General features: G+C 27.7%; 3 protein-coding genes across 4 annotated transcripts; all 3 read right to left on the bottom strand.

The window, feature by feature from the left end:
* Positions 1–481: 481 nt before the first annotated feature.
* LOC107942119 (ribosome production factor 2 homolog) lies at positions 482–2806 on the bottom strand. The gene is made up of 7 exons (XM_016875763.2): positions 2559–2806; positions 2388–2462; positions 2091–2294; positions 1328–1573; positions 1008–1250; positions 858–923; positions 482–780 (listed from the first exon to the last, which is right to left on the bottom strand). The coding sequence occupies exons 2-7, from the start codon at positions 2454–2456 to the stop codon at positions 664–666; spliced, it is 945 nt and encodes a 314-aa protein (XP_016731252.1). The 5' UTR covers positions 2457–2462; positions 2559–2806; the 3' UTR covers positions 482–663.
* A 1070-nt stretch (positions 2807–3876) lies between these two features.
* On the bottom strand, positions 3877–4790 carry LOC107942120 (putative phytosulfokines 6). 2 transcript variants are annotated; one of them, XM_016875765.2, is made up of 3 exons: positions 4614–4790; positions 4430–4494; positions 3877–4317 (listed from the first exon to the last, which is right to left on the bottom strand). In XM_016875765.2, exons 1-3 carry the CDS (start codon positions 4714–4716, stop codon positions 4210–4212), a joined length of 276 nt encoding a protein of 91 aa, XP_016731254.1. In that variant the 5' UTR covers positions 4717–4790; the 3' UTR covers positions 3877–4209. The 2 variants fall into 2 exon arrangements, with proteins under 2 accessions (XP_016731254.1, XP_016731253.1); XM_016875764.1 differs by having other exon boundaries at positions 4430–4500; positions 4614–4772.
* Positions 4791–10359: 5569 nt separating this feature from the next.
* On the bottom strand, positions 10360–11154 carry LOC107942122 (putative phytosulfokines 6). The gene is made up of 3 exons (XM_016875767.1): positions 10943–11154; positions 10758–10825; positions 10360–10674 (listed from the first exon to the last, which is right to left on the bottom strand). Exons 1-3 carry the CDS (start codon positions 11046–11048, stop codon positions 10567–10569), a joined length of 282 nt encoding a protein of 93 aa, XP_016731256.1. The 5' UTR covers positions 11049–11154; the 3' UTR covers positions 10360–10566.
* Between the last annotated feature and the right edge of the window lie 1006 nt (positions 11155–12160).

Raw genomic sequence — 12160 nt, 5'->3', positions numbered from 1 at the left:
AGAAGGGTAAATTACAAAAATAGTCACTTTTGTTTGCCTCAGATTATATTTTAGTCATTTATATTTGAAATGTTACATTTTTTTTTATTACAAAGTGATAATGTAAGTGACTTTAACTTAATCTGAGACAAACAAAAATAATTTACCCTAAAAAGAAATAAAGAGTCAAAATAATTAATTTGTATTTTTTTAAAAATAATAAATTCAAATATTTAGTGTACTTATTTAAATTGACGGATATTGCTCTTTGAATTTGTTCCAACATAGTTGATAATAGTCTAATCAAAATTTGAATGTGTTTTATAACATGCCCTGAATTGGTGCAAAAAGGGGTCTTAACCAATATTCTTAATCGATGATCAAATTGATTAGATCACTAATTTTCTGATCAACCGGTTTCATACTTCTACTCGAACTCGTCCCCCCGCTGGTTGACAGTACAGACAACATTGTTTTTTAACTTGAATACTTTTCATTGCTCCTCTATTCCAAAATTGGATGGCAAAAACATCCAACAGTTTGTTACAGAATTCATTTTTGCCTTTCTTTTTTCAATAAAATTTAAGGTTAAAATAAAAGCAACAATCCAACATAAAAACCGTAAAACAAAAATTACTAGATTATATAGTTGAACGCCTTAGCACACATGCATGCAAAACGGCTTTACTCAGATTCTTCCTTCTGTTTTTTTGAGGCATGTTCGTTTGCCTGTTTATTCTTAGCTTCTCGGCGCTCTCTCTTCACACCTTTAGCTTTGTTCGGTAAAGCCATTTCTCCGACCTATAAGAACAAGTATCGTTCAAATAACAGGCAATACTCGAGTTCAAAAAAATACACAAAAATCAAAGTCGCCTTACCTTCTGGTCAGGAATGTAGATCTTGCCGATAGTTCCTTGTATTGCATCTGAGCTAACATTTTTAACCTATAAAGTGAAAATTTTGGTTTGTTAACCGAAATCCGAAGTTCGTTACAAAGTGTTATGAGTTGATGTGCATATTCATCGTACCTTCTTCTTAGGTTGATCTTTAGCAGTTTTCATTGCTTCTTTCCTCAAGCCTTCGTTTGGTAGACGGTGACGTCGAACCACCAAATCCATGGAAGGGCCTACTTCAACGAGTTCCATCCTCGGAACTACAGTGCCAGACTTTTTTAACCGAAGGGCACAATGCGTAAGGTATACCTTATTCGAAGAAATTGCTGTACATATGTAAGCACGGTCCAATCCAGCAAGGTTTATATTCTCCACAACCTGAATTAATTATGGATATCTTCATCAAAATCTTTTTAAAATAGAAAACCCAAAGTGCTAAAAAGCAAAATACGAACCTCTCCTCGTAAAAGATCAAGCAAAACTTCCTTCAAATGTTTCAGCTCATCTACATTCTCGAATCCTTCTCCAATGAAAGCAATGAAAGGCTTAGATCCAACCCGAGGTGCTATCTTCTTGTCATAAGTGAATGATTCAATGGATTTAAAATTCTCAACCCCAACCTCTACGAGATCGTATACATGGTGATCATACATTCGCCCTAGAACTAGATTGTTAGGTCGCTTCTTCGAATGTGAACCGTACTGTCAACACAAGAGCACATAATCAAAACGATGATCAAGAAAACTACTGCCTTGCAGTTACAAGAAAATCCGCTAAGCAAAACAGGTTTTTACATCTGATTAAGCATTGATCAAACCGAGCTCTATGCTAAAACAGTAAAACCAACAAAATCAAGGACAGTCGTAAAAATATATTCATCATTCATATACCTTCTTTACTAAGAACCAAATGCTACATAACATAAGTTTATAATAATGCTAAATTAAGGTTAAAATATGCCATAGGTCCCTGTACTCTTCTCAAATTTGAATTTTAGTCCTTATACTCAATTAATAGCAATGTAACTAAAACAATACCTTGTAAGGAACCTAAATTTGACAAAATAATCGTAACAATGTTAAAAGTTAGACATAAATTCTGGAATCTGAAAAGTACAAGGACCTATGACATATTTTAACCCAAATTAAAACAACAAAAATAGTTGAAATCAATGAGAAAAAAAGAAGGAAGCTTTAGGGTTTAGATTCAATTACTTACAACAAAGATACTGCAATCAGTTTTGAGAGAAAAGAATTCTAAAGAAGTTTCACCCCCACTTTCAAATGGCCTTATATTATCATTCTTCCTTGTAAATCTCACAGCTCCACCTTTTTTTAAATGGTAAATTTCACTCAAAACACTATTCAATGTGCCACTCGTCTTTGTTCCTTGAAGTATCAGTGTTTTCTTTCCTGTTTCCACCTGCCGAACACAATTTCAATTAAACCCATTTTATTTCACAACTAAAATCTTCATTAAAAATAAAAATTTTTGAAGAAATTCGTAGTGCCTTACGAGCTTTGGGGCTCGTTTATCTAGTTCCCTTTTGACTCTTCCTTTCTTTGGGGTCTTAATTTTCATCATGGTTGCCTGAAAAAATAAATAAAGATGAAAAGTTTATTATTAAAAATATTGGATTAGAAATAAAATTGCAAAATAAAATAGAGGGAAGAGCTCGCAACTTACAGAAGATCAAAGGCGGACGCAAATTGCTGGTTATTGGAGACGCTAGGGTTTTTTCTTACAGTTTTGTTTTTGAAATTAGGGTTTTAGATTTTTAGAGTGGACAATTATATTGGTTTTCATTGTTGGACTTAGGCCCATTCTTCGACTGAATTTATTTCTTATTAGTAAGTTTACATTTTGGTCCTTCAACTTCAAAAAATTACAAAATAATCACTAAATTATTCGAAAGTTTTTAATTAAGTCACTAGGTGTAGTTGAGTAACCAAAACATAAGCTTATTAATAAATTAGTGACCTTGGGTGTAGTTTACCCTTGTATTTTCTACGGTAATTTCATCAGACACCCTTATACTATGTTTTAAATTCTAAATTAGTCTCTAACTTCAAAACATTCTAATTGAGTCTTCAAAATATAATTTAACTCTTTTCATCAACTTACGTGTTAGCTTGGGTATTAGATGTTAACTTGGATATGAAATGGAAAATATTTTAAAATAAATTGATCAAATTTTAAACTTAGGTCTAACATTATTAAGATATCATTACGTGAAATTATCTTTTAGGAATATTATATATATATATATTTCCATATATCTAAGAATATATTTAGGAATATAAAAAATAACCTTTTAAAATTTTAGTGACAATCTATTTTTTTAATAAGTCATATTCAAGTTATCCATGTAGTAGATATACATATTTTTAAATTTTGACCCACCTATTTTAAATATTCTCCAGGTGAGATCCAAGCTATCATTTAACACCCAGGCTGGCATTAAACTAATAGAAAATTTTGATTGATACGATGTTGATACTTTGAAGATTCGAATCCAAATTGGGAGAGAGAAATGGGGTTGTTTGGGATCAAACCTAAATTCTCATATATACATCATAATGCTTTAATTACCCAAAGTTAATTATATGACCGTAACTTATATTAATAAGTAATGTAATCTTTTTTTTATGTTAGAATGAACTTTGGTGAGAAAATTTAACTCATTCAAAAGAAATTTTCGAAATATCGCTTCTCGAAGAGTTGATAGTACCCCCAACAATTGAAAATTTGTAGAGGGCATCATGGTAAACACTTGGGCTAGCCAAGTGGTAACTTGCAAGTATGTTGCTTTTAAGTCTTGGTTAGTGATTCGAATCCCCGTACACAAATGTTACATAATTAATATTATGCACAATATTAATACTTTTTTCGTGAGTTTTTGTAAATCATATCTCTACATCAACCAAATTAACATAATTATAACAAAGTTAATATATATTATATCAACTTTTAAATAATTTATATATGCATTTTGTTCCTATCATTTACTCGATAATAGTAAGGATTTATCGATAGAGAGATAATACAAATTACAACATCTACAACTTCATAACTACGCACAATTTTTCTATCAAACACATCATAACAAGAATACATAAAACTATATATATTATAATTCCTTTGTATTTTATTAATTATGGATAATTTTTATTATTATAATTTTAAGGTTTATTTTTTTTATTTTTCAATATATTTATTAGAGCGAGTCCAATAATTAATTCTTCACATTCTGTAGGCCTATTAATGGAGTTGATGATGATCACGATTTTTAAAACTATTTTATACCCAGAACGAGTATCAGACCTCTACCACTGATTCAAGGCTTATTACTTTGACTGTATATGTAATCCAGACCAGCATCTGCAATCATCCTCCTTTCCAAACATTCTTCATCTTTCTCATAACACTTTTCTGCTCCAATCAACTGCACCACCAAATAACCCAAAGAAAATAGCCATATATATATGTATGTGTATATCTATATGTATGAATAAGAACTTAGGGAAAAAAGGGATATCATATATATAATTCCTTACATTTGAGAAATCATCTTTAGCATCTGCTTGAATGATCATCTCGTTTGCTCTAAACTCCTTTTCACCTGTTTCTTTACAATTAGAAATGTCATTTAGACCCCCCAAAAAAACACCATGAAGGAGAAATTAAAGCTAAAACAGATTAAGAAACAAAGGGTGCAAAAGGGTTTTTATTGAAACGAACCATGGTTGATCTGCATGAGCAAACGAGCAGATGTTGAGAAGCAACAAAGAAGAAGAAAAGCTAACGACAAAAGGCTTATAAACCCTACAATCTTTTGCTTCATCGTTTGAAAGACAACTTAAGAGAGATATGTATGAATACTGTGAAGAATGAGAGAGGCTCAAAGGCTATAAGTCTCTATATATAGCCGCATATCTATGCCCACAGCTTAAGAAAAAACATGGGTAAACTACGCCTAAGTTAATTAAACTATTTATAAGGTTAAGTTTTAGTTACTTAACTTTAAAAAGTTACAAAATTATTTAAAAGTTTTCATTTGAATCACTAAGTTATTAAAATTGCTGTTGTATGACCTTTTTTTGTTCACATTATCTGCACCAATTAAAAGTTCTTCTTCAGCTGTTCTTCTTCCGCTTTTCTATAGTTTAATTTTATTTTCATGAAACAATTTGAACGTTACAAATCTATGAACTAAAATTCAAACAACTTTCTTTTTTGATCTTCAACACTAACTATCAAATCGATTTGGATCTAAGCTATGTTATTCTATTTGTCGATAGGTACTAATCTGTTGTATCAAGCATTGAATCGTTGCATGAAGCTTGCTACCCAAACTTAAAAAAAAAAATTTAACAGTCCAATAATTTAAATAAAAATTTTCAAATTATTTAATCTCAAATAAAAACTTTTAAATAGTTAAATGACCATTTTGTAAGTTTTTAAAGTCGAGTGACCAAAACGTAAACAAGCTAATAATTTAGTAACTTTAGTTATAGTTTATCTAAATAAAACCAATAAGTGTTAGTGGGCACACGACACATAGATGGATGTATAATTCTAAATTTTAACATTGATTTATACTATATTAAAATGTAAAATTTTATCTTTGGCCCCTTAATTTTTACAAAATTTTAATTTAGTTAATGGTAAAATTACACTTTATCCAAAAATGATAAAATTTTGATTTAGCCTTTTAAAAATTATATATATAAGCTATTAAAATTATGAAATTATATTTTAGCTCTCATAAAAATATATAACTTAATTTCGACTCTCCAAAAAAATTTCTAGCTTTGCCCTTGGAGCAAAATAATATTTCCAATAAAATTATGTCGTTAAAAACTTATTTTGGTGTTATATGTATAAATCATAATAACAAGTTTATCCCTCATTTTTTCTATAATTTTATTCAATTTAATCCCTACTCTTTTATTTGAGATCAATTAGCCTTCGAACCTTTTATTTTGAGCTACATTGAATAGATTCCAGTACAGTGTAACGTTTTTATTAGAAATTGCATCAAACATTGAAGTTGTAGCTCCCATGACAGTTCATATGTATTTTATTGCTACCGTGCTATTACTTTATCTTATATGTCATGTTAGTAAATATTTTAAAAATTCAAAAAATCATAAAAATAATTATAAATTTTAAAAAATAAAAAAATTCTCCAATATTTAAAAAATGATTTTTTTTCTTTTTTGCATTTCAAAGAAAAAATAATTTTTTTATTGAAAATTTAAAAAATATATAAGTTTTTTTTCAATTTTTTAAATTTCTTAATGCATTTTTATATAATTATTTTTGGAACTCTTAATAATTTTTATTTACACATTTTTAATTTTTATAATTTTAAATTATTTGTTAACGTAATATACATAACATAATATTATGTCAATTAATTTGTTTCAAATAAAAGAGTAAAGACTAAATTGAATAAAAATATAAAATTTAAAAGTTAATTTTGTTTATAAAATATGACATGAAACACTTAACAAGATAATTTGATGAACTTGAAGGGATTAAAATACAATTTGAGATATAAAATGTACATAAGAATTACCAAAGAGTCAACCAGTCCAAGATGTGAACTATGACTGTACCCCCATTATTTATTTGGCCGACAGCTGTTTCTCATTTAGATCCTTAATATTATTATTATTTGACAAAAGGATCCTTATATGTATATATATAAACCATATATGTGTTAGCTTCATATCTTATTTTTGTACGTGGCATGTATCTATTTAATCATAATTAACAATTATAACATGCAAAGGTGGTTGAATTAGGTCTTACAAGCGAAGGTGATTTGTTGTATAAAAAAAAATTGGTTGAATTTGAAATTCATATTTTGTAAAGGGAATATGCTTTTAAATAATTATTTTTAAAAATAGTTATTTTTATGATATAATGTCTTTATTCGAACATTGTACTATGAGTTGTTTTTAATTAGAATGAAATTTAGAGAATATATATATATATAAATTTAATGGAGTCTTTCTTTTAGAACTCAATTTTTTTATTTCAATTTTTATTTTTGATGTCTATATATAGAGTACCGTAATAGCAGAGCCAAGGGGCGGGCAGGGGCTCTGGTCCCCTCTAAAATGAATTTTTTTTCATTTAGGCCTTTTATAATTTATAAAATTTTAAATTAGTAATGGTAAAATTACACTTTAGTTGCTAAAAATAATAAAAAATTGATTTAAACCTTTAAAATTTATAAAGATATAGTCTATTAAAACGGTGAAATTGTATTTTTACAATTTAATTTCAGCTCTCAAAAAAAAATTTCTAGCTTCGCTATTAGAATACCAAGAAGTATTTATGTACCTTTTTGAAAGGACAAAACATTTCTTTTAACAAGTTAATAAATAGTTAGGTCTATTTACATAGAGAAACCTCTATTTAATTACATTCTATGTATATATATATATGATGTAACATTATAAATAATATAAAACTTTAATAGTCTATATTTTATTTGAAAATACTTTATATAATATATACAACATACTTATATTTCTTGGGAATAATTTAAGTTTAGTTAAATTACTTAAAAAATAATTAAAATTAAAAAAAATCGAAACTAGATGCCTGAAAAAAACATAAGAAAAAGTAATTGAAATTTAAAAATACATAAATCAAAAATTAAAAAAAAAATTATTTATTAATGGTGTGCATGACTATGATTTGCTTCTGCTAGTGGATAAAGGTTGAGTTATTGAGAACTTAAACACTGAGGTTCATCATATGCAAATGTCATTTGTGAGTTCTCTTCTAAATTATTCTAGATTTAAGTCTCATTGAATGTGAATCATATTCGAATACATTTTAATTTTCAATCTGTTATGCTCTACTACCAGTTGCAACTCACTTTTTAACTGAACGGGCTACCAATTACTTATTTTTTCGGCATTTCTTGACCTAATTAGTTTGACTACTTTATGCATCTTTTTAAGGATATTGAGCACCAATTTTCATAATCTTAATTGGTGGAGGCTTCTGGTCAAGCAAACGTATTTTTGAAGAGTTCTAGTATGATTTACTTGCTTTATACATCTTTTTAAGGATATTGAGCACCACATTGTTCAAACACGTTCATATTTACAAAGACTAACCCAAACCCATTTTACATCTACCTATATTATTTTAATTTAATATTTAATAATTTTATATATTTATTTATTTATTGAAAATTTTTATATAGTCATATTAACATTATTTAATGTTTACATTAGAATAGTATTATATATTTAGTAAAATTTTATTTTTTTAATGTGTTATAAATTATATAATATATAAAAATAATATAATATAAAGTATTATAAACTTAAAAATGGATCAAGCTGAGTTCAAGCCTTGAATGTTTAAGCCAAAGCCCGACCCATATTTTAAATGGGTCTATTTTTTTTGTCCAATCTCATTTTTGAGGCCTAATATTTTTACCCAAAACCTTTCAAATTTCAGGCGAACCTTCGAGTTAGGACAGATAACCCGACCTATGAACAGTTCTATTCATAAGTCTACAACTATTTATACAAGGAGGACTTTTTTTTAGTTTATATATGGTTTTATGATGAAATTAAATTGTTCAAAATTTATCTGGAACCACTCTTTATAATATATAATATTATAATATATGTTCTTTTTTTATATGCAGTTGGATTGAATTAGGTCGAGTTTGAATTTATTTTTTTTTCTTTAAAACTTAACCCATTCAAAAAATGAACCTCTATTTTTATCAAAATTTATTTTTCGAGTTTTACTTATTTATGTAAATCTTCCCATATTTCGAGCACACATTCCTTTGACAACTCTATTTGTGGTAGCCATAAGCCAATAAAAATTAAATAAAGTTTAAGACATTGTTTCTAAAATAGGCCTTAGCCCATTTATTAAGAAATCTGAAAGAAAAAAAAGCATAACCCAACTCAAATTCATATGCCACAAAAGCTGGTTCTGGCCTTGAGGTTCCACTAGAAAAATATAAATATGTTAAAAATGATAAAAAGTTGAAGTTTTAAAATTATGTTGTTTTGGATTCAATATTTTTTTAGATTTATTATGAGTTTAAATTAATTTTTATAGAATTTATATAAAAATAAATAAAATGACAGAAACATTCTCATTGTAATAATTGTTACTTTATAATAGAATAGTTTTCGATAATTTTTCGAACTAAATTGATGTTTAATTGATTAGTGACATAAATTCAATAAAAAAAATTATATATAGTAAAATGTTTGACGTTGAAAGGAAGTTGATTAAAAATCTGTCACATGATTCATTTTTTTAACTATTTTTTAAAAGAGAAATTAACATATCTTAACATTTATGTATTACATGACTAATTAATCTACTTATCCACGGAATTTAAAATATGTAGTTAAGGTGGATAAATAATTTTTTATATATGCTAGAGTTACGGGCCGAAAATTAAAGCCTGTAATCATTTTGTACAGAATGTCCCATGAAGGTCAATTGATTAAATAGGGATCATTTGACTTGTCTGAACTAGCCCGGCTCGTGAAACATTTGGAAAAACCCATCTACTTGAATCTTTAGTGGCCCAATAAAACACTTTAGTAAAACTAAAATTACCAAGATAATTAATATAAATCCTAAGGGATAAATATGTATATAGTACTTGAATCCCTTAAGACTGTCATCTTGTAGATAGGCACAAATCTTGACCGTTGATGTAACTCAATCAATATCGTTAAACTTGGGAGAATTCAACTATAAATAGAGACTTTCCACTTCGTTTGTATTCACTCAGTTGTAAACTTTCAAAGTAATATGTTTCTTTTGAGAGAATTTACTCAAGCAATTAGTGTGCACTATTTTTTTGTGGCTTCTTTTTTCTTTCAAGTTTGCTTCCGCTTTGATTTGGTGCTTTAGAGAATTTCTGTAAGAATTCTCATTCTTTGAAAGTAGGCTGACTTAGGTAGGATTTGATTTTGAAAGTAGGCTGACTTAGGTAGGATTTGATCCCTAGAAATCGTCTAAGGTTGTGTAGTTTGCTAGGCTAAAGTTCGAGTCCCATAACACTAGATATAAGATGTAAAGTTGGAGAAAGTGGACAATTCATACGATGTATTGATTCTCGAAAGTTGTTAGTAATGATTTTGGAAGTCTCAGTGCAAAAGTGGTGTCCTTATATCTTCTGGTAATGGAAACGACTTACATAGATAAGAAGTTTCATGCACTAGATCTCTTACTACACGGGGTTAATAGGTAGAGTCATGAAAAATCTTATTAAGATATGATACAACGTGATCCAACTATATTATCGAGAGTTAATAATAAAGTTATAATAGATGTTTTTACTACAAATTTATCAGAATATGATAGAAGGAATCTTTGAATAAATTCTTATGTGAACTTACGATAATCCACTTGTTCGGTCAATAGGTGCTTCTAATTGGTGTGCCTCTCCTTGGATCCTTGGTTTCATAGATGCCTTAAAAAGCTTTATATTATTTATTTTAAAAAAGTTATAATTAAGAAACAAAGAAAGATACATTCAAACTTTGCTAAATTAATGCTAGATACATACATACATGCATACATACAACTTCATAATTACACAATTCTTTTTTCTATATTATATATATATATATATTAGCCCTTTGTATTGTATATTTATGGATCATTAATAATAATTCTAAGGCTTATGATTTTGAGTATAAATATAATCCAAATGAGCATCTGCCATCATCCTCCTTTTCACACATTCTTCATCTTTCTCATAACACTCTTCTGCTCCCATCAACTACACCACACAGATAAATAAAATGATGGACAAATTTTAATCATCTGATTCACTTAAAATTTAATCTAAAAGAATTTTCTTACCTCTGAGAAATCATCTTTTGTATCAGCTAGAATCATCATCATCTCGTTTGCTTTAAACTCCTTTTCACCTGTTTTTTTTTTTTTACAATTCAATACATAAATTAGACCCCAAAAAACACCCAAAATAAAAGAGAGAATAGATTAAAAGAAACAAAGGGTGGTAAAGGGTTTTGGTTGAAACTAACCATGGTTGTGGATTTGCAGCAGCAAACGAGCAGATACTGAGGAACAACAAAGAAGAAGAAAAGCTAAGAACAAAAAGGTTATAAACCCGGAAAATTTTGCCTTCATTGTTTTAAGAAGAAAAAGAAGAAGAAGAAGAAGAAGAAGAAGAAGAGAATAGGTTGTAATGAATGTGAAGCAGAGTAGGCAAAGGCAAAGTGTGTATAAATAGCTGTAAATGGTGGGAGAAAGAAAAAAGGCGTTGAAGTCACATGCAGCAGAACCTTAACACGACAGTTACAACTCTCAACAGAGATAGTGGGCCTCCTTTTTATTTCCTCTTTTTGATTCCCCCTTGTTTCTAAATGAGTAAAAAAGAATATTTAAGGTAAAATATCATTGAGGCCCCTAAATTAGGAGATAGATTGTTTCATGGAGGCCCCTAAATTTCTGTTGAAAATTTCATTCATTTGTAATGTTAAAAACTGATGAAATTGACAGAATAACCATATAGTGATATATGTCATTCTATATACACATCATGTTGACATATAGGGACCAGTTTTTAATAATAAAAATAGATGACTTTTTTTGCAAAAGGACCAATTTGTTATTTAGTCTAAAGTACAATGACTAATTTACCCATTTTTAGTAGAATGAGTAAAATGCAATCTAACTTCTCGTATAGGGGCTTTTACCGAGAATTTAATGCCTTTCTAAGCATTTTAATCAAAGAATGTAAGATTACTTTTCGTAATAAAATTACAATAATGTAAGGTTATGAACAGTATGCTATATTATTTTGTTTGGTCGGAATCTAAGATTCAATTATTTGATTAAAGGAGTATAAAAATAACTAGAAGCGCATTTTACTAAATAATCATTATTACAGAATTTGTTCTTTTAACAACTTTAGTTCCTTCAATATTTTTGTCTCTATTTCCCTAAATTTATGATAAATTATTACGATTCATACTTTATTATTATTATGATTTATATATTAATAAGTAAATATATAATGTTGAAATAAATTTATAAATTTTAATTATAATAAATGCGTAAATAATATATATATAGGTTTTTTAATTTAAAATTTATTATATAAATATTAATATAATGAATTGGACAACGATGTACATAAAAAAGATATAAAATTTAATTTTTATTTTTATTTTTATTTACAATTAAAATATTTTTCATATCCATTTTAAGATTCATTAAGATTAATCTTTTTGAAAATT

The sequence above is a fragment of the Gossypium hirsutum genome, chromosome A01 (assembly GCF_007990345.1).
Source record: "Gossypium hirsutum isolate 1008001.06 chromosome A01, Gossypium_hirsutum_v2.1, whole genome shotgun sequence".
NCBI lineage: Eukaryota > Viridiplantae > Streptophyta > Magnoliopsida > Malvales > Malvaceae > Gossypium > Gossypium hirsutum.
The sequence above is the reverse complement of the archived record's forward strand: the minus strand, read 5'-3'. Positions and strand labels throughout refer to the sequence as shown.

Coding starts and splice junctions, on each gene's coding strand:
- LOC107942119 (XM_016875763.2), bottom strand. CDS start 2,456: ATGATGAAAATTAAGACCCCAAAGAAAGGAAGAGTCAAAAGGGAACTA. Junction 1,251..1,327: donor TTGATCTTTTACGAGGAGAG/GTTCGTATTTTG, acceptor TAATTAATTCAG/GTTGTGGAGAATATAAACCT. Junction 781..857: donor TCTACATTCCTGACCAGAAG/GTAAGGCGACTT, acceptor TTGTTCTTATAG/GTCGGAGAAATGGCTTTACC.
- LOC107942120 (XM_016875764.1), bottom strand. CDS start 4,716: ATGAAGCAAAAGATTGTAGGGTTTATAAGCCTTTTGTCGTTAGCTTTT. Junction 4,501..4,613: donor GCTCATGCAGATCAACCATG/GTTCGTTTCAAT, acceptor CTAATTGTAAAG/AAACAGGTGAAAAGGAGTTT. Junction 4,318..4,429: donor CTAAAGATGATTTCTCAAAT/GTAAGGAATTAT, acceptor TTGGTGGTGCAG/TTGATTGGAGCAGAAAAGTG.
- LOC107942122 (XM_016875767.1), bottom strand. CDS start 11,048: ATGAAGGCAAAATTTTCCGGGTTTATAACCTTTTTGTTCTTAGCTTTT. Junction 10,826..10,942: donor GCTGCAAATCCACAACCATG/GTTAGTTTCAAC, acceptor AAAAAAAAACAG/GTGAAAAGGAGTTTAAAGCA. Junction 10,675..10,757: donor CAAAAGATGATTTCTCAGAG/GTAAGAAAATTC, acceptor TGTGTGGTGTAG/TTGATGGGAGCAGAAGAGTG.